The sequence below is a fragment of the Pleurodeles waltl genome, chromosome 5 (genome assembly GCF_031143425.1).
Source record: "Pleurodeles waltl isolate 20211129_DDA chromosome 5, aPleWal1.hap1.20221129, whole genome shotgun sequence".
NCBI lineage: Eukaryota > Metazoa > Chordata > Amphibia > Caudata > Salamandridae > Pleurodeles > Pleurodeles waltl.
The window spans coordinates 1,616,102,007-1,616,123,123 of NC_090444.1; the positions used below are offsets into that span (position 1 = coordinate 1,616,102,007).

Below are 21,117 nucleotides of genomic sequence, written 5' to 3' on the forward strand. Positions count from 1 at the left end.
AATTATTGTCTAAGCCTTGCAGTCAGAGTCAAGAAATGCTAGCTATATTTTATACGTGCAGGGTGGCCTGTTAGTTACGTAGAGAGTTTGTAATTTACTCAACATTGCTTTCAAGTGCAGTTCTATATGTGCAGTGACTGCACAATTTTTATTTTCTCTACAATAGCTTTACTAAAGAGATCTACAACCTTGCAGGGGTTCTGATGATTTTTGCCGTAATTGAACTGCAGTTGAAGCTGTGCCAAACATTGTGAGCACCCTTGGACCACAGCAAAGGGTTGGGTGTCCTAAGCAGACCATCACATAGTGAAGTATTACATGACTGCTCTATAATCTTTTGGGCCTTAGGCCCACATGCTGTAATGAATGACCACATGGACACTAGTAGGTAGGATTGTAGTCAATCCTAGTTTGTTTTAGTGGGATACATGAGTTAGCTTAGCCTTTGGCTTGCAGACTCGTGCTGCCGTCACCTAGTGACTTTTACCCTACTTAGCCTGCTCTGCTTTAGCGCATTTATTTAATTAAATCTTTTACGATGGCTGCCTTGTTTTTAGTTAGACCCATGTTTTAGTCTCGCGTTATCAGTGCCACCACGCTAAGGCATCAAAATCAGGCGACAAAGATAACCAAACTGTAGGTGTTCACATTAGGTACTTTCCCTCTTCACGCTTTCAAGGGAATTGTTTATATAAATTAACGTCCCAAGCATGTCTTGTTATCTAGTGTTTGGGAACAGACCTACATCAGGGATCCAAGCAGATCTGCATAAATACTCCTCACTTAAACAAATAGTCAGAGGGATTCCGACCAGATGTCATTGCTGCTATCGATGCTGCACGTCTCTTTGACGCTGACTCAGTATTCGTGTCCCTACGGAGTCTGAGCTAGAGACCTCATTCCAAGGTAACGAGAGTTGGGGGCTCTTCCATGGACATGACATTGGCAGATTAGGTTTAACATACCTAGCTCACTTTTAGGTTAGAGGTTAGGATCATTATGTTAGGGTATTAGGACATATTTCACATCTCATGTCATTTCATGTTAATGCAAGTTGGTGGGGGTCTTTGTATTAATGACTCTTGTCTTTACCATTCTGTTTCCTCCACTGTTCATTATCCTAATCACTGCAGCCCATGCAATTTATCGCAGATTGCAGTTTTGCTAAATAAAACCTACTGAAACTTTACTGCATCTTCTTCATTGCCTGTGTTTGATTGAGACACGATGTTTATGTGAGATAGTGGTAATCTACGTTTAACCTCTTGAGTCCATGCCCAAAGGCTGCCACAAATCACCTTTTACTGATTGGGTTTTTGGTGAGGTGCTGCTTGTGAGCTGGGAGGGTTGGGACGACAGTTGCGACTTCTTGTAGGACTGGCATAGTGGCCTACGAACATAAGTATTGTCATCCTTAAACCAGCAGTCTTGCCTAGAGCAAGAGTCAAACTACGACAGGATAGAGAACTAGCCTTGAGCATGTGCATTCCTCCCCTTTTATTGGCAGGGTCACCTGACCAGTGAAGCATGTGTTGAATGGGTGTGGGGTGGGTCTAAGGTCCAGCCCTCGGGGAGTGGCTGGCAATCTAATAAGTGCAGAAGGGCACGTGTGTATCCAACAGGACACTATATTCCTAGCAAACTTTAATAAAATTAGAAGAAAGTCCAACCTGTAAGCATAAAATACAAAAACACATAAAACACCAACTAAGTCTCTCAGCCTTTAGAGGCAGTCTGAAAGCTGGCACTGGACTGATGCAGCTAAGAGCACTGGGGCATCTCGACACAAAACCATGGTTTAACTGCTACTGCTGGGCATGGACAAGATGCAGGTGGAGCCCGGATTCTTCGGCAGCCAGTTGGTTGGTTAACTGTCCACTCATGCATTGTTGGTCAATTCTGTGGGCTCTTGCTGTGATGCGGTTGGTGTTAAAAGGGTTTAAACTTGGTGCATCAGGAGTGTTGGTGGATCCCGCTGCAGAGATTCCTTGTGAGACATCCTGATTTCATGAGGGCCTATCCCGCGAAGACTGGGAAGACATCTGTGGTGATTTGATGCCCTCTCCTGAAGCCCTGGTGCATCTTGGCACCTTGTCGGTGAAGCAGCTTCCAGATCACCCCTTGTTTACGGATTTCTCACTCAGGAATTTCCTTGAGGCCTTTTCGATGGGTTGCTAAGGGACAGTGTGGCCTGTGCACGGCCGCATGTGGACTATCTGCGGGCCACTGCAGGCTCTCAGGCAGAAGCCACAGCCAAGTCATTTGTGCAACTGCAAGGGTGGATGATATGTGGTCGGTGTGCTTGCCAATAGGAACTAGGTGCAAATGGGCTATCAGATGGTCTCTGGACAATTAGTCTCACAAGTTGACAGGATTGCCTTGTCATTCTCTTGATGGGTTTTTTCGGAGGTACAATTCCACTTTTGTGATGAGATGCTCCTTTGTTGGATAAGGTGATGTATATGACAATGGTGGTGTTTGCCATTAGGTGACCTGAATGACAGATGGTGATGTCTTGCTGGGGTGAAAGTGACTGGAGGGACTTTGCAGCCATGTGACATTACATAGTTGGTACAGTTCTTTTTCTATGGCATGTTCGGTTGCTAGCAGTGATGCCATCTGCTTCAAGCAGCCGATGAAAGGTTGGATGGTTGCACTGTGAAGCGTGGGGCAGGTACGCAGTTCGTGCATGCAGGTGGCTTACTATTGGTACTCCTGCTAAGCTGTCTCCAGTGATGTCGCTGCACCTCAGTGGCTGATTTCACTGTAGGTGCACGCTGGGGTGGTGGCACAACTTCCATCTCTTCACCCTGTGATCGTTCTCTCTTGTGAATCCATGGTCAGCAGATCTTTCAGTGTGACAAGTCTGTCACACCATCTCTCCTCTCCCTTTCCTTCCTTCTTTGCAGCATGGCATTGTGCCACACTCTCATCTTGCTCACTATGGTGTAATGTGGCATCCAGCCATATGTTGAATGTCTTCTCTGCACATTCTGGTAGTTGGCATCAGGCCAGGTGACTCTAGTTCTATTTGCATGGACCTCTTGCCAGTCCTGCCCTATCTGTAGGACTGGGAGTCTTCCCCTTTTTGTGTTGTGGCAGTGCAGCTTGCCACTTGGGGTGTCTGACTCTCATCTTGCCTGTTATGGGTCACTAGCGACTCCATCTGGAGGCAGTGTGGGGGAGGACACCCATTGAACAGCCTCTAGCCTACTGCGGGGCAGTGATGCCGGGTCCTTTCCTTTCCGCCTCCTTCGCTCAAGGGTGCAGTGCTGGCACCTTAAGGCTGCACCATAGTGGCACTTGGTCCTACTGCAGGTTGTGCAGGCTTGGCAGAGTTAATCACTCGGTATGACGTTCTTATGGATGGGCCAAGTATGGCTATTCAGTGATGGGGTTGTATCTCTGGCTGACTCCTTGTACACATCTCTCGGTTTGTGGTGGCATCAGACAGCTGCTGGGGGGAGTGCAATGCGCATAGTGATCCTTATATCTTGAGTAGGCTTGCAGGCAGACTAACAGCGCTTGCTGCCTGTTGGCTTGGCTGCCTTTGGATTCATTGCTTGGTTGTGCTCGAGTAGATTGGTGAGCCTGGCCTCGATCACTGCAGTGGGGGGCAGTCTCTGTTGATGCTGGTTCTCCTGACCTGCTGAGAGCAGTAACGTCAACCTGTAGCTTCTCCACACAGTCTCTCTTACACTGCAGCATGATTGATTGGTCACTGGGGGTGCACTGATTCAGACCAGGTCACTACAAATGAGGAAGCTCTGCTCTCACTGGTTCCCTGTTTCTGCCACCTGGGGCACTGTGTGTGTAGTTGTGCTGGCCAGTGCAGCAGCGCTGCTATTTGAGGCACACGGTCTCTTCAGGTAGCCACCAGAGGGAACATGTTTCTCTCCGACAGCTTCACAGAGCCATACAGTTCCTGGGGGGCAGTGTGGCTGCACACTCAGGTTTGTGCTCAAATTTTCTGCAGGACTTGGGTTTTCCCGCCCACTTATGGCTTCATGGCCTTGGCTTACACTGCTCCCATGGCAGCATTCTTGTCTGGGCCGCCCAGGGGTTCTTGGGACTCTTTGCTGCTGGTCTCTGCACCTGGTGCTGCAGCCTTTAACAGGGGCCATGGCACCCTTCTTAATGCTGTTGGACATTTCCCTGAAGAAGTGCTTGCTTTAAAGTGATGTGAAAAAACATTCACTGGGTGGTGCTACAGACACACTCTAGGTTGGGCAGCTTCCTTGAGCCTGTGAGCTGTGCTGTGCCACACATGCATGTGCCATACTGAAACGCACTGTGGGCACTTAGCTTCAGTACAGTCTTGGGAGATTCATCAGTGGTGGCGGCAAGGGGCTGCTCAGGGTAGGTGCAGTGTTGTTTGGTTGCCGTGGGAGGTAAACAGTATCCTTTCCTCTCGGCAGTGGCAGCTGCTGCTGCTGGTGGGGGTAACGCTCCTCCGTCATAGCAGAGGAGCCGCCACTGGCGGATCCTCTCACCTCTTGCAAAGGATGATGGCCATCAGAGGCAGGTTACAGGCACCTCTCCTGATTGGAGTGTAGCATGCCCTGGGCCCTGTCAGACCTAGAGGGATCATAGGGCATTCACCATTGGCGCCCTGCTGAGAGCGCTGCCTGCCTCACTGTCACTCTGAAGGTGGATGGCAAGCTGTTGGAGAGGGACGGTCTTCATCCTCTCCTCCTTCTGGGCAATGCCAAGGTCCACTGTCTTCTCAGGACGACATGCCTACTTCACACAGGCAGGCTGCGGCTGCAGAACGGACCCTGATCTCCTCCTCAATCACAGGGGTGACCTCCTAGGTGGCACTGCATGGGGAAAGAACCACTTGTCACCAATGTAATGTTCTGGGCCCTAGGCCCACATGCTGTAATGAATGACTACACACACACCAGTGGGTAAGGTAGAGATCTGGCCTCGAACACATGCACTCAGGCTCTTTTATTTGTAGGGTCACCTGACCAGTGACGCCTGAGTTGGATGGGTGTGTGGTGGGTGTAACGTCCAGCCCTCGGGGAGTGGCTGGCAAACAAACATGTGCAGAAGGGCACCTGTGTGTCCAGCAGGACACTACATGCTCTGTGATGGTGACCTAAGCCTAGATCATCTGCAAACGCAGTTATACTCTAGGGCCTTTATGATTGTGTGCACTGTGGGCATGCACAGTTTATATTACAAATGTATATCTTGCATGAGAATATTTAATAACGATTTACGGTGTCATTTAGAGTTTGGCAGAGTATGATCATTAGCATAAATCTGAAGCATTCGGTTCTCCCGCTGCTGCTTCACCCTCCTTTGTTTCACATTCTATGGATCCTTTACTTTTTCAGAATGTTCAGTTGCTGCAATTTGCTACCGAGCTGCTCTTTTCTTTGTAAAAGCACCTGTTGCAGTTTTATTGTTATGTTTAATCTACTACTCCGATGGCCGCTGTAGCATCCTGGAATATACGTGCACATGCTTGGTGAGTCGTGCACTCAAGCGTCATCACGCTGAGCTCAGCCAAATTGGCCTTTTTTGTTGATTTTTCCATTTTTGTTAATGCTATTCAATATCAAGACTTGGCAAAAACCAAAGGGTCGGCTCGCACCTTTTAAAGGTGAGACCTACTGGCTTTGCCATTACTTGCTGTAGGAAGACTACTGTACTGACTTGGGGGGTGATTCTAACATTGGCGGGCGGCGGAGGCCGCACGCCAATGTTCCCCCTCCAAAATACCGCTCCACGGTCAAAAGACCGCTGAGGGTATTTTGGGATTTGCACTGGGCTGGCGGGCGGCCGCCAAAAGGCCGCCCGCCAGCCCAGGGCAAATCGACCTTCCCACGAGGACGCCGGCTCCAAATGGAGCCGGCGTAGTGGGAAGGTGCGACGGGTGCAGTTGCACCCGTCGCGTATTTCAGTGTCTGCTTTAAACAGATACACACATACATCATTGCCGTCTGCAAAATCTCCGGATGGTTTGACTGCAAAAGTGTGAAATATACTGCATGCACGCACACGCCAACTGTCAAATTTCATTCACAAAAGAAACTCGAGCTGAAGCCCGGGTCCCAGCTGTCTGCATTGCTCATCGTGATGTAAGCTTCCATGCAGTAAAACAAGATACTCTTCAAAGCACGCAAGGTAAAGGAACAAGGGCGCTAGTGAGTCAAAACACGCCATGGGATCCTTCCTGGAAAGAGCTGGAGACAGCGACCGCCTCCGGAGAACACACATTCCTTGTATTCTGCAGGTTGCTTACGCAATGCCGGCTGTATCACTATCTTGGCGATGCTACAAATTACACAATATCTTTGCAAAGGGAGTTTTTTTTAACTGCTGGTTTGCGGATTAGTGATTAAACCTGGCCCCGAGGCAGAAGGACTCCTCCCACATAATTGTATACATTGAAGCATTCGAGCTGTAAATACACCGAAGTTGCCAACAAAGGGAGGTGGGGGGGCGGGGTTTCATTGAGAAAATTCGTTCGGCAGCCAACTTTGTGCCAAGCAGCATGTCCCCGGCACGCTGCAGACTAACACGGGGAAAGCAGCAAAAAGCCACACGTGTCCTCCGCTGACAAGTCCTCAAAAGAAGAAAAAAATGGTGTGAGTGATTAAGTGTGCACATTTTGTTAATTTAGACTAAGATGGCTAATCGTTTGAGGTGCGTAAAAAATAAGAACCACCTACACGTGAAAGTCCTTTCAGTATATCGCCATGGAAGTGTTCCACAATGGGGAGCGCTGGCCATCCAATCAGGTGCAAAGAGCACGTTACCATCTGCAGAGCCAGGTGCGTATCAACCACCCTACACGTTCAATGGGGCACTCCAGTACAATAGATATGTATGTAAAGCAGCGCGTTGTTTGCAACACAGATTAAATTAGGGGTCCGCAGTGATGTTTATGACATTTTCCCAATGATAAGGTACGTGGAATGATACCACACACGGCGAAATGGCGGAGGGATACGGTGAACTCTCTCCCATGGTCTATCTGTGGAGAAACTTCCTAGAAAATGAAAAGAAATGAGAGGGGAAGAGCGTCGAGCAGGCTTTTGCCATCTCTGGAACGTGGTTGGCCACAGGGACGTTGACTGGCGCGCTGCCCTTCCAACAGAAACTGAGGAGGGTGCCCAGACGGCCAATAGCAAGCAGGAGGCGGGTGCCACAGATAGGGGGCTCTGTGTTCAGCGTGCCGCTGACATTGAGTGGCTAGCCAGGCTCAGCGGCGCGCGAGTACTCCCGGTCCTTCACACACCGCAGCGGAGATGATGTCTTGCTGAAAGGGATCGGCCCGGCCATCCCTTTTCCCTTTTTTTTCTGCGGAATGCGAAGGAAAATAGATTAAAGACAACAAATCATCTCAAAACCTGGACAAGTGAACCTCGAACCGTCCCTCTGTATTCTCGCTTGTTTTTGTTCTCGTTGTGCGTCTGCATCGCCGGAGAAGCCAAGCACAAAGTACCGCTGGGAATTTGGGTTCCTCTCTTAAATCATTCATTACACAGCAGCCCCAGTGCATGATGCATCCTGCAGCTCGACCCGGCGTGCACGACAATTAAATGTCCTTTTTCGCTTCGTTCCTGCTGCCCTCCGCCGTGAACCGAATGTCCCTAGTATTTTTCTGCTCCATTTGTTGCACGGCGTCAACATTTGGAAGATCTCGGGTGCCATCTACAGGTCGGAGGCAGGCAGCCGAGTCTGCTGCAGAAGGCGAATCCGGCATCATGCAGCACTAACACCCACCTCACCCCCTGCAGCATTTGGATATTTTTGGGGGGTGACCATATAATTCTCAACTTTTATTTGAATGAACTGCATCGAATCGTCATTGTAACTTTGAAATATACCACAAAAGACGTGAAGTGGGACTGATGCTTTGCCATCTCATCTTTTCTTTGTAGCACAGTGAGTGGGAGCCCCTCTCCCCGAACCTTGGGAGCCTTCGAGGACTGTTATTTTTTTTCAAAAGACGGCAATAATCTCTCGTTTTTAGTCTCGGTGCACGAGAACCTCTCCCCGAACCTGCCACCCACTGGGAAACCTTCCATACCTGACCGCATCACACTCCAGCCGGGCGGCTGCAGAGCTGCCGAAGTCCCCATGAGCATACCATGGCCGAACCCCATGCTCGCCTTGCCGCGCTATGGGAGGCCTCGGACCGGACACAAAGCGCAGCCGGACTTGGAGGAGCCCGCCAGCGCCCGCTCCCCCGATGCCTTCAGCCCCAACCTGGGCTCGCCCAGCCCGCCCGAGAGTCCCAGCTCCCCGCACGGCGTCGCCTCGCGCATCGGCAACTACCTGCTGCTAGAGCCCCTGGAGGGGGACCGCACCTTCCTGGCCGTGCAACAGCACAGCGGACAACAGCTGCTCTGCAAGGTGAGTGTGCACTGCCCCTTTGTTACCCACCGCTGAGCACCCATGCGGTCATGCTGGGCATCACCGTGGCCAGCCGCCCAGCGGGTCTCAGGTTGTGCAGAGGCGACCTAACAATTTGGAGGTCTGCAAACTTGTCAGGACGCCTCTGCACACTAAAGTGAATGTTTCGCTGTATTAAGAGATCTGAAATGGGCACAAGGCAGTCGCACTTGGGTCAGTGGCGCGTGGTCTTTCAAATTGCACTTGCATAGTAGATCCTAAAAGCACTGGCCTGTTGGAAAGTGCAAGTATAAGTTTTTGCAGCCTTTCTGTGTTTTCACTTACAGTAAAAAAAACATAGCTCTTGTAGCGCACATAATTTGCAGGGCGGGTGCAACTCTTTGTTCTTAATAGTCGAGTACCCACGCCGGCTTTTCACCCAGTCTTTGGGCGCATCGTGCACCATCAAGGTCAGTACATGCCACTTAACTGATCCTGGCGCACCCCTGAGCTAAATCGGTGTCCTTTTGAGAAGTACTGAAGCCTGGTGGGAGCAGGAAGGTGACTCTAGAACACAAACTTTATGCAGTATTTAGTTTAAAAGCCAGAATGTGATGGATCTCTTGGGCTGGGGAAAATCACTCCAAAGCGAGTCAGACTTTCTGCCAGCTGCTCCAGCACTACTGGCCCTTTAGTGAATCCTCAGTGTTTACATATAGATTACACATTCTACAGCGCTTGGACCTTGCAGTGAGTTAAACCAAAATAACTCCATAGTCCTAGAGCACGTGCATAAGGGTTTCGCAGCGCTTTGTTCCCCGCATGCGCCCGGGCTCCCCTTTGTTTCCTTTCACTAGATGGGGCAGCTCCAGCCACCCGCCAATGCCACGTCCTCCAAAATCCGCCGGGCCTCGTGGTAATTATAAACAAAGGCCTGGGGGGAGGTGGCAGCGCCGCACGTGAGCGCTTCTTCTTTGTGTCCCTTTTTGGGGCGGTGTTTGGGTTGGGCTGTGGCGGGATTGTACCTCCGAAGGTTATTTTATGGTAACAGGCGCGCCCCTGGAGGTGAAGAGCTCGCCTACGCGCCTGGGAGTATGAAACTAGCCTCTTTCCGGGCTCTGCACAAAAACGTCCCCCCCCCCCCCAAAAAAAAAAAAAACCTCCAGCTATGCGTGACGACTGGAGCACATATTTGCCTTTGTGATGTTCGCCCTTAGCCAAATTACACAGTCTCGGCTCCTTTGTTGTACTTTTCTAGAAACGCACTCGAGTTCAGCAGCCAACTTGTGACCCAACTTCGAACCAGAGGCGCTTGCACGTGAGGCGACCATTAACCCACCTGCCCCAAACATTTCCTGATGAAAATAGATGTGTAAAAGAGACGAAGAAGCACAATGCCACGAAAACACGGTCCGTTAATAGAGCCAGTCTAACTTACTACCAAGTATTTTAAAGCCCGCTGGAACGCGGGTTCATTTCTAACCCAGTTTGGCTTTCCGCTGTTTCCATTTTGAGTGCAAGTCAAAAGATCGAGATGCTGGCTGTTTACGGTGAGTTTTCACATGCCTCATCCTGGGCCATGCATGCAGTGTTACATTTTATCTACCATAGTGAGAATTCCTTTAATAGTCCCACAGCAAGCCGTCCGTGGAGCCCACGCACTGATGTGATCATGTTATACTTTTCATTGGCCTCCCGCTGGGACTCAACCAAGCACCACAAAGGTCATCTGAAGTCAATAGGAACGATGCATTAACACTTTTTTTTTTTTTTTTTTTTTTTAACGTTTACCTCCCGCAGGACCCCCACAGAGCGTCATGAGATTACTTCACAAGTATGGCATATGTCGCTTTTTTTCCACTGACGGCGGTATCGATTTATTGTTTCCCCTTCGTTTTTATGTTTTTTTTTTTTTTTTTTTTGTTTTTATTTTATTTTAGTAATTCGTTGCCTCGTAAGATTATCAATCAGCTAGTCTGACGTCTGGCACGTCGAGAGCACCCCTATGGGGGTACTTGGCGGTGTCCGCGCGCACGAGGACCTCCTTCCACCCCAGTCCCTGGGAACTTGTTATCCCCGCGCCCACAGGTAAAGACTACCGAAGTCACCTTGCTGCACCCGGATATGCCGCCCTCTTACAGGGCGGCCTAGTTATTATCGCTTCCGGTAAGTGCTTGACGTGTGCCTGCTCGGGACACCGTCCGGCTCTGTCGAAGGCCAGGCACAAAAGCCGTGCTCATCAGTTAGACATGTCAACAGAGCCCTGATCCGATGGGCCGGATGCAGTGGTCCGCCGGAGGGCGGGCGCTCTGACCTCGGAGCTGCGGCAAAGTATCTCTTGCGGGCCGTTCTGGTGCTTGGAGCAAATACAGTGCATGCTTGTGCGACTGAAAACCCCGAGCAGTGCAGCCTGCAGGCCAATCTCGTACTTGGAACACGCTCAGTGCTTGCATGCTAGTGAAGCTGAAAATCCCAGCAGTGCAGTCCAGCTCGTGCTTGGAGCACGCTTAGTGCATGCTAGTGAAGCTGAAACCCCCAGCAGTGCAGTCCAGCTTGTGCTTGGAGCACGCTTAGTGAAGCTGAAACCCCCAGCAGTGCAGTCCAGCTCGTGCTTGGAGCACGCTTAGTGAAGCTGAAACCCCCAGAAGTGCAGTCCAGCTCGTGCTTGGAGCACGCTTAGTGCATGCTAGTGAAGCTGAAACCCCCAGCAGTGCAGTCCAGCTCGTGCTTGGAGCACGCTTAGTGCATGCTAGTGAAGCTGAAAATCCAGCAGTGCAGTCCAGCTCGTGCTTGGAGCGCGCTCAGTACATGCTAATGAAGATGAAACCCCCAGCAGTGCAGTCCAGCTCGTGCTTGGAGCACGCTTAGTGAAGCTGAAACCCCCAGCAGTGCAGTCCAGCTCGTGCTTGGAGCACGCATAGTGAAGCTGAAACCCCCAGCAGTGCAGTCCAGCTCGTGCTTGGAGCACGCTTAGTGAAGCTGAAACCCCCAGCAGTGCAGTCCAGCTCATGCTTGGAGCACGCTTAGTGAAGCTGACTCCCCCAGCAGTGCAGCACACTTCAAGCTTGGCGCACACTCAGTGCACGCTAATGAATATGAAACCCCCATCAGTGCAGCCCATGGCGAGCTTGGAACACACTCCTGCGTGCAAGCTAGTGAAACCGAGACCCCCAGCAGACACGAACCATTTCGTGCTTGAAGCACGCTCAGTGCATGGTAGTGAAGCAGAAACCCCCAGCAGTGCAGCCCATCTCGTGCTTGGAACACGCCAGTGCGCGCATGCTAGTGAAGCTGAGACCCCCAGCAGACCATTTAGTGCTTGAAGCACGCTCAGTTCATGCTAGTGAAGGTGATCGGCTTCTCTCCCCCCCCCCCCCCCCCCAAAAAAAAAATAGGCCTTTTCGTGCTTTGAGCACCCTTGAACGCAGTCTCGCGTAACCAGGCCCCTTTGCACACCCCTGATGCAATTCTGACAGTTCCACGCTGTTCTTTGGATTGCACGCTTTGTTGCATCATCAGCCCGCCTTCACCGTTTCGGAACAGCAGCAGTCCCTTCAGCCCTGGTGCAGGTCCTGTCCGCCTGGCAAGGACACGCTGTACCCGCAGGTTTACAAGCTCTGTTCTTTAGACACGTGACGCCGCTCTCGAGTCCATACTGATGGCTGACGAGAATAAACTCCGCAAAATGCGCGCATTTACGGCATGCAGATGGACTCTCTATTTATTGAAATATTGTATCGGATTGCGCCAATTACATTTTTCACCAGAATAGGTTGGAATTTCAAAGCTGAACTTATTTGTTTTCAATAAATATGGCAACCTATTTACTTTCAAGGAAACGTCGATATCTTGCTACTTAATATACACAATAGAAAACATGCTAGTAGACGGAGCACCAACACTAGCATTAAATATTGAAGAACACTGCCCCTTGACATAGATCAAACTATGCTTGAGAGCGCCTCACATGCTGCTCTGCCACAAGTGCCACACAGTAGTGAGTACATTTAATTATTTAACTTAAAAAAGGTTATTTGTTTTGGCCTGAATAGCTTTCTGGAAGGACTGCCACTTCAACAAGGTAGTTTTGCCCAGTAAGTGAAACAACACTTGTATGCATCCTCTAGTGATCGAAATGAATTGTCCAAAAGCTGTCAAAATGTTTACAAAAAGGTTATTGTGTGATGCCAAATACAGATACCCCTAATATCTGGGACCCGGCTGATAACGTGTACTTTTGGGAGGGTGTATCATTAGACAAACCTTGATTCCAATTGGTGAGACTCGAGGGACGCAGTTACATTTTTTTTTCTCTAATATTTGCATAGACGCAGTTGTGCGTATGCGTCACTGTCAAGTAACCAAAGTGGGCGTTTGCATAAAATTTGTTATGGGTCACAGAAGGGTGATGGGTGACTTTTTTTGAAAGGACAACTGTATGCGACTTCTGTTGCACAAAGCAAGGAAGTGGCAGACAGAGGGTGGTGCAATGAAAGGCGGTAATGGGTAAACATAAAAGACCAGCATTTACAGTGTAGAAGGATGGGTCTCTGAGTTGAGGCTTCCAATGTTGGTAGACGAAGGGCTGAGAGTGGGAGTAGGTACTCTTGAGGTGTGGTTCAGCATCTGAGCGTTCTTGGAACCATGAGAGGGAGATGATGTTGGGTCACATCCTGTGTTTTCAGCGATGGCTGTCTGTGCAGTTCCGGGCTACAAGAACCCTAGTTTCTTATGATCCTTTATTTTTAATTAATGATGCAAAGGGAACCCAATTAGTTGATGAGACCGCACTAGTTCCTTGTTGTCCGTGTCTTTGCAAGCTTGAAACAGGCAAGAGTCTAGCAAAACCAGAAGAGCTGCAGTCAAGCTGCCAATGTGGAGTCAAACTCTGGGGAAGCCCCATGATCAGTGCATTCATTTATTGGGGTGATGGACTAACGCTGCAAGGATGAGGTAAGGTGGTGGTCTGATTTCCAGCTAGGAGCTATTTGGCCTTTTTTTTTTTTTTTTTTTTTTTTTTTTTTTTTTTACAATCCAGGAAGCATCTCTGCTTGGCTTGCATGTGCCATCTGAGCCCGCATTGCTTATACCACTCCTCAAGAGGCCTTGCTGCGGTGTTTATCTTTTTCCTCTACATGTGGGAGTAGAAAAACCTTAGAAGAATCTCAACCATCACACCTGAAACTGGCTCCACATGCTTTAAAAGATCATTTCATTACATTACCACACAGCCCTCCCTGAAAGACCTGGACAAAATCAATGTTCACCCTCCTCCCACGTGCCAATATAATGAAGAGGAAAATGACTAGTTATTTCATTTCAAGCACGCTATTCCAAGGCGAGCCTACACAGAAACCTGCACGTGGGACCATATTTTGAAAATTGATTGACATTTGTTGCACACTGAAAATGTTAGAGTTCCAGCTTCCAGGCACAACACATTGGTTTATCAGACAAATCGTTTAACAGGCAAACGGCAGACACTGTACCAATTTCCTCAGTGAGCCTCAGTGGAATGTACTTGTGCAATAACCTGATCAGAACTTCTTAAATCCCAGAATCTGGATTAGCAATGATTTCTGCCTGCAGATAACTTTACCCCCGCAGACAATCTGCCAATTGGGTGGTTTGTCCTTCCAAGTAAAGCTCGGACTAAAGGGGAGAAAGGGGTAATTCCTGCAAGTCTGTCTAGCAAGAAGTTGATGACCTTCAAATAGCTAGCAGTTTCCACCATTAAGGTTCTGTCGTTAGTTTCCTAATTTTGAAAGTTATTATTAAGAGTGGGAGGAAGTCCAATACCAGATTGTGAATGGAATGGGTACACCTCACATGTCTTGTTAGGTAGGGTACAGGGTTTCTGCAGACTTAAAAATGCTATCACTTGGGGCAGGGAGAGTAACCGGGGTGGCACACCCACCATGAACACACTAGTGGATTGACTTCTGTGCTAACTTTCCATGGGATTACATTGGTGGCCTGATCACAACTGGCCTGCTTATGCAGGGATCTCAGTTATCAGTAGTGGAATGCATCAGCTATCACACAACTCAGCGCCACGTGCTCTGAAATGTATTTAAGCCTTATCTGCCGCATAACTCTGAATCACTGAACAAATAATCTAATTTTGCTGACAAGAGGTTGATCTATATCACCGAGATCCTCTTTTGATTTTTTTCTAAACCCAGTCAGAAGGAAGATGGCACAATTCAAGGTACTCAGTTAGGAACCAGTAGGAACTATTGTTCAGTGATATTCTTTTTCAATACAAGAAGTAACAAAGCCCGGAAGAGCGAGGTCTTATTGTGTGAAATACGTGTTGACACTGCAGCTTTTTTGTGACAGATAGACCTCAATTCATGCTCTAAAGGAGGACTCACTCCATCAATGTTAATTTGTGAATAACTCTCTAGAAAAAAAGTTATTGAGAAAATGTGGTGTAATGTATTTAAATGCCCAGGTGACTTAATATACTAAGGGATTGTGTAGAGAATCTTTTTTTTTTCCCTCCAAAATATGTCCAAAAAATGATTCTTTAGCTTTCAGTGGCAAGTCTGGGCATCATGTTTTGCTATTTGAATGATCTATTTCTTACCGTAAGTGCGGGTGCTCCTGAAATCAGGTTCATATTTAAAGTATCTGACCACGGGAAGGTGGGGGTATTTATCGAGTTTTTGAATTCTGTAAATATATACATCTATTCAGATTGTAGTTTCATTCGCTTTTTGTGGATGAAAACTATCACGTTGTAGATTAGATCTGTGCCTCACAATGCTTGTTCACTCTTAAGGTCCCAAAAATGGCCACTTCCATCAACCATAGCTGCTTCCTCAAGGAAACGGGCAGCTGCACTTAATCTTTTCTGCTGATTCAACTCCTGTTTTAGGAGAAGTCCTGTCTGAAGTTGGTGATATCTGTGGCAACCCAGAAATTCTAAATTGATCTTAATCACTTTTAAATGCACGCATCTTCTAAGATTAACAATGTATTTTCCATTGACAGTTTATGCTCGAGGGGTTGCAATGCAGTGGTGCAGTTTTTCTTCTTTGAAGAATTATTTCTGATGGGTTTTTTTTCTCCCTTTGGTTTTGCAGGTGTTTGACATTCGCTGCTACCAGGAGTCCCTGGCACCCTGTTTTTCGTTAACGTCACACAACAACATAAACCAAATCACTGAGATTATTCTGGGAGAGACAAAGGCCTATGTGTTCTTTGAGCGGAGCCATGGGGACATGCACTCTTTTGTTCGTACCTGCAAAAAGCTCAAGGAGGAAGAGGCGGCCAGACTGTTCTATCAAATAGCCTCTGCTGTAGCACACTGCCACGAGGGTGGACTGGTACTGCGGGACCTCAAGCTCCGAAAGTTCGTCTTCAAAGATGATGAAAGGTAAGCCTTGTCACAGATGTAAGTTTGAAAAGGTTAACTGTTAGTTTTTCGCAGTGTGTTGTGAGTGGTAGTCTTCAAGGCACTAGGGGCCAGATGCAAGATGCATTTTACTGAAGGCAAATGGCCCATTGGGCTGTTTGCGACCGGTAAAATGCATTTTGGCATGTACTGAAGGTAAAAAGTCAGTATTTCGTTACCGACTCGCATTTCGCTTTTGCGATTCGGTATTAGGAAGGGGCGTGTAAAGGGCGTCCCTTCCCCATAGTGAGTCGCACTGGTATGTATGGATGTTTTGTGACTGGGTATGCAGTCGCAAAACATCCATACTTTACCGACTCCTTGAAGGAGACAGTAAAGAAAACACATTCACAAACAGTAAGGGGACCCCAAGGGGAAATGAGGGTACCAACATTTTTTCAGAGCAGCAAGCGGTCCCACAGACCACAGCCCACTCAAAAAAAATAAAAGTAAAATGAAGAGCACTTTTTTGTAAAAGCAGTCACAGACATGGTCATTTCCACTGGGTTGCAAAATGCAACTTGCCTCATGAATATTAATGAGGCAGGTCCCTTGCAACCCATTTGGGAATCACAAACAGGGTCTCAGACACTATTCTACATCAGTGTTTGTGAGTCACAAAAAATGCAAATTGCGAGTCTCAAACTCTGAGGGTCGTACATCTGGCCCTATGTCATTATTCATATTATGCTTGCATGACTTTTGGTTTCTTGTGTTAGGCCAGCACACTCACATATTCCTTTCCTTTTGTGATTTTACATTTATTTCAGCTCTGCTGATGTCTGCATGACCTTCTTCTGCCTGTGTGATTTGCTTTCTATTTTTCTGAAGTGAGCATATACCTGTGGTTCTCTGGCCCTACAGAACTTTTCCTGCCTCTGGGAATAGATTAAACAGGGTTATTATTAATAATACAGGTAGTACAGTTTGTGTAAGTTGCTAAATGTTACTTTTCTGAAGCTTCCTGATGTTTCTGTAGTGGAAGCCCACCCAGTTGCGGATTTGGCCAACCAGCTTTAGGCCTTCTGGTACAGATGTGCCTTCCAGCGATCATTGGCTTGTGTTCGTCATACCTAGTCTCTGTTTAATCTGGTTTCATTTCCTCTTCAATACCGACACTTTGAGAATTTGAGGTGCCAATCTTGCTGGATGGGTATCACCAACCTTTAGTCTTTTATTCGCCTGCAGCTCACCATTAGCAACCTATTGTTTTCTGTCACGAGAACAGAAAACAATGTCTCACCAGCTCAGCTATTTGCTGGCCTGCTCTTTCTAGATTTTTCCCTGTTCTCATCATCATGTACCATTCACCTGTCTAATTATTACAGTAAAAATAGCTTCGTTGTTTTAGAGCTTTATGTATTTCTCACTTTGCACATTTGCTGTCCTTTCCTCTTTCTAGTGTGTTCACTTTACATTTCAATCTCCTGCTGCGCTTCTGTGACCCAAAGTACTTCCGAGGCGCGGGTCTGTTTTTCCTCGGCAAGAGATGGGCATTGGATTTTTGTTTTTACCACATCATTCAAATGTTGGCACCCCTAACGTTGTAATTGCGTTCTGCACCTTGCTGTGGATAATTAATCAGAATTGAAACAGTGTTTAAAAAACACGATGCAAGTATTTTTCTTTGAGGCACTTTTATCTAAGGAACTCAAAATAAAGTTTTAAGTCAAATCACTTATCCAAGGGATTACAAATAAATTCAAGTATTCACCTCCGACGCTTTATGTGATCTGGTCTTTGGTCATGGCTTCAAAGTGCCATGTATTCATAGGAGCTTTATTTTATTCAGTTCCACTGTTAGTGCTTGATAAACGCACAGTGTTACGATCGCATTGATCGAGATGGTTGCCTTCTGCAGGGGAACATTCTTGTGATAATTTGTCATTTTATGATGACAAATTCCCATTGTCCAGTTAATAGTAATTCTCTGATAGATGGATATATTGTCAGTTTTCGTTCACATCTCTGTATGTTAGTTGTTTGGCATTTGTCTCAGTCAATCTAACATCTTTGGTAGATGATCGGTTGAAGTAAACTTTTCAGTAACCAGAGGTGTGTTTTTTTTTTTTTTTTTTTTTGCGGCGGATGAAGCAAAACGTTCTGGGTGTGATTATCCCGGGGTCTAGTGATGCACAAGAGAGAACAAAGCGCTGTTCGGTTCTCCTCTTCTCACAGTGCATTGGGCCGATGGAGAAGGGACTGTTCCACTCTAGTGAGTCACCGTAGCGGGAGGTCATGTCAGGGAACGCTCCTGCGATTGCACAGAGGATTCACTGTTTTTTTCCGGGGCTTCCCATTATGAATAGACCGATGTTCACTCTTTCCTCCGCTCAAGGTTTCTTGGACAGCGCTTTCGTCACCAGGCAGGCACCAGCCCTGCCTCCTTGCCTGCCACGCTCACCACGGTTTAAACCAGGTTATTCATACTCGAGCCCGGTTGGGTGGTGCTTATTACAGGCCCCGCCTCTTCAAGTCCTGCGCCCTCGGCTGGAACCGCCACTGGGAAGAAAAGGGTGATCCAGTGACGCAACCCTGGAAACATGTTCTCCATTTCAAGGAAATCCTGTACCATCGCTTGCCCAGGCACACCCTAGAAAGCACAGCGGCTGATGAAGTCATTCCTGTTAACAGTGCCGCCCTCGCCGCTGCTGTCGACTCAAAAGCACGAATTGGAAAAACCACCACACCCAGGTGGAAGCAAACCCTGGGTTTGTAAAGGCTCTTCCGTGAGGCACACGTGCATGCACAATAATAGAAGTGAATTGGACAACAGAGAAAACGGGCCTGAGAAAGCATTGGAGGAAACTGAATTTCTTTCAAACTAGTTAATTGAGAAACCGTGAATGGAGCCTCTTATAATGGTTTTCAACATTTGAACAGCACAGTTTACTCGTGTAGAACTCCCCACACAAGCACTCTACGGTGGGATCATTTTTTAATATATATTTTTTTTAATTCTCTCATCTCCATCTGGTTGTATTTTGGTGGGGTGTTCAAACTTTGTGCTTTTCTTCTTTTACATAGTGAGTGGTAAATCTGGTCTACAGCGCTGCACAAACCCTAAGTCCTCTGGGGATTCAGAAATGATTCAGCATGAATATTGACTTTGAGACATTGTTTGCATGTGAACTCGTTTCTCCTCTGGCTTTATGTTGGCATTTAGTTGCAGAGAGAGGGACGGGTCACTGTCACATGATCACATGAGTGTGGCCACATTGTTCTGTAGACAGTGGGTCAAGCAGACCTTCATGGGGGGATTCTCGATTGATGCCTCAAACCCACCAAGATCGTGTAGAGCAGTGAACCTAGGAGAACTATACCAAGTGGATCACCACTTATTACTGTTTTATAGAAAATCTCTAAACGTGTAATGCAATTTTACCCTGTCAGTGTCTATAAGACCCCGTAAGAGGATGTGAAAGAATTTGTGAAAGGCTTGTGCTAATTGTGTGGAAATAGTGCATTGTTACAATGTTGCCACATTTATTTACCTGATAGCGCAGAGTCAGAAGGTGAAGTCCATTTCCATTTATTGGGTGGTTTACTTGATTAACCTTGTTTGAGAGCTCCACAGTTTTTCACTCTGCTCTGAAATCAAGTGTTGGTAGCAATGACCTCGAGCTGTGCATCGGCTTTGAGTGCATCCCACTAGAGCTGAGTGGAGGTGTTTGCTGGATGAGAGCACAGTTACTAGAGTGACGGAACCTATCATGTTTGTTGTCTATGCAGCTAAGGACCTCTGGTAATCCGGGTTGTGATCATGAGCTGGAGAACTAAGAATAAGATCTCTGATGAAAATCATTAAAAAATGATAATCTTTGCCATTTGACCTAGATAGAAATGCATCCTTCTGGTGTGAATTGGTTAGTCTGGAGGAGCTTATGGCAGAGACTGAGTGGTTCAGAATAGTCCCAGGGAAGCAAAAGGCATGTGCACCCACTGTTTGCATCCCTTAGGCAACTTGTCATTACAGAAGAGGCCCATAAACGCGTGTCCGGCTCCCAGTTTGTAATACAGATCATGCACGTGGTGCTGGTGTGATCTAAAGGTGCTGTTCACTCATTAGCCTTGGCGTAAGGCTTCATGCAAATGAGGAAACAGTTTACCTCTGTTCCTGCTTCTATAGTACAGAGTAGGTGTAGAACCTAAGCAGCAGCCAGGAGTCTCACCGACTGCGTGCTACATTGAGGGGGCTCCCAGGCAGTGCTCTAGCTCCACCCCCCCATGCGGTGCCTCTTGGAACACAGTTGCCGGGGGTCCCAAGGAAACCCTTCCTCCCTCCACAAACATCTCCCTCTACTTAGGTGCCGCCACTCACTGCATCCGCCTGCAGGGGATTCTTTCCCCACCTTTGTGATGTAGGCCCTGCCACCACCTGCACCATGAACGGCAGAACAGCAGTTTTAAAGAGCCGGGTTGTCTTTCACAAATGCACAGCCCACAGGGCAGGAACCGATACTTTGATGAACTGGGGATCATTCATTCATTGTGGTAGGGCACACGTACCTGATCTGTGCCTGGGACACCCTGTTAAGTGTGTTCATCTGTGTGTACGTAAAGTTCCCACCAATCCCTCTTTCGTGTCTCCTCTAGAGCCAGACTCCCCTGTGATAAGCTTCTCAAATGTTCTCCATAAACAAGGCGTTAAAAGGTATGTATCTCTTCTAGATTTTACACAGGGAAAAAAAAGTTTTTGTGAATTATCTCGAGGAGAGATGACTCGAGTTCCCCATGCTCCACTCAAAGTGAGTGTTTATGTAAATGTCTTGCTCATATCCATCTGTTACACCATCTCGCACCCTGAGCCGCCTCGTTCTACAACCATAATTGTCTCACTTGGAAAAATGGATATGAAGCCTTAAGAGAGACTATCGACCTTAAAGTTCTAGATGGTCAACGCTGCCTATTTGTGCTGAGCAAGCAGGCATCCCCAGCGAGTAATATACCTGCAGCTATTGCCAGCAACCCCCAGTTTCTACCCACCCAGTTTCTAGCACAAGCAGTTCTCTCTAACACCAATACTGCAAACAAAAAAAAAAGTGATCTGTATTGCCCCTGAACTTAAAGGTCTGGTTTCCTCCCTTTTTTTTTTTTTTTTTTTAAATTTTTTTTTATTTGCTTAGGGCCCTTGTGCATTCTTATTGATTACGCCACCGTTTTATTTTGATCGTTTGAGGGTATACTGCAGTAATGATTTGCATAGCAATGATGTACTGTTGTCGTCATTCTGCTCTGGTATGCAGACTTTCGTAAATGTAGACGATTGGTATGTGGCAGACTAGGTACAGGTACTATACTTGAAATCATGTGACTCGGACACTACAATGAACTTAAGCTGGATCACTGCCCAGCCACAC

The 21,117-nt window shown here is 47.5% G+C and overlaps 1 protein-coding gene across 2 annotated transcripts in view; it reads left to right on the plus strand.

Annotated features, from left to right (window-relative positions):
- Positions 1–7,012: 7,012 nt before the first annotated feature.
- TRIB2 (tribbles pseudokinase 2) overlaps positions 7,013–21,117 on the plus strand; it is a 32,094-nt gene continuing 17,989 nt past the window's right edge. Inside the window, exons 1-2 of one of the 2 annotated variants that reach the window (XM_069235955.1) lie at positions 7,013–8,376; positions 15,447–15,739. In XM_069235955.1, the coding sequence (XP_069092056.1) occupies positions 8,101–8,376; positions 15,447–15,739 (569 nt within the window). In that variant the 5' untranslated portion in view covers positions 7,013–8,100. Of the gene's footprint in view, positions 8,377–9,563; positions 9,906–15,446; positions 15,740–21,117 lie in introns of those variants that run through there. The other variant, XM_069235956.1, reaches the window with a different exon arrangement.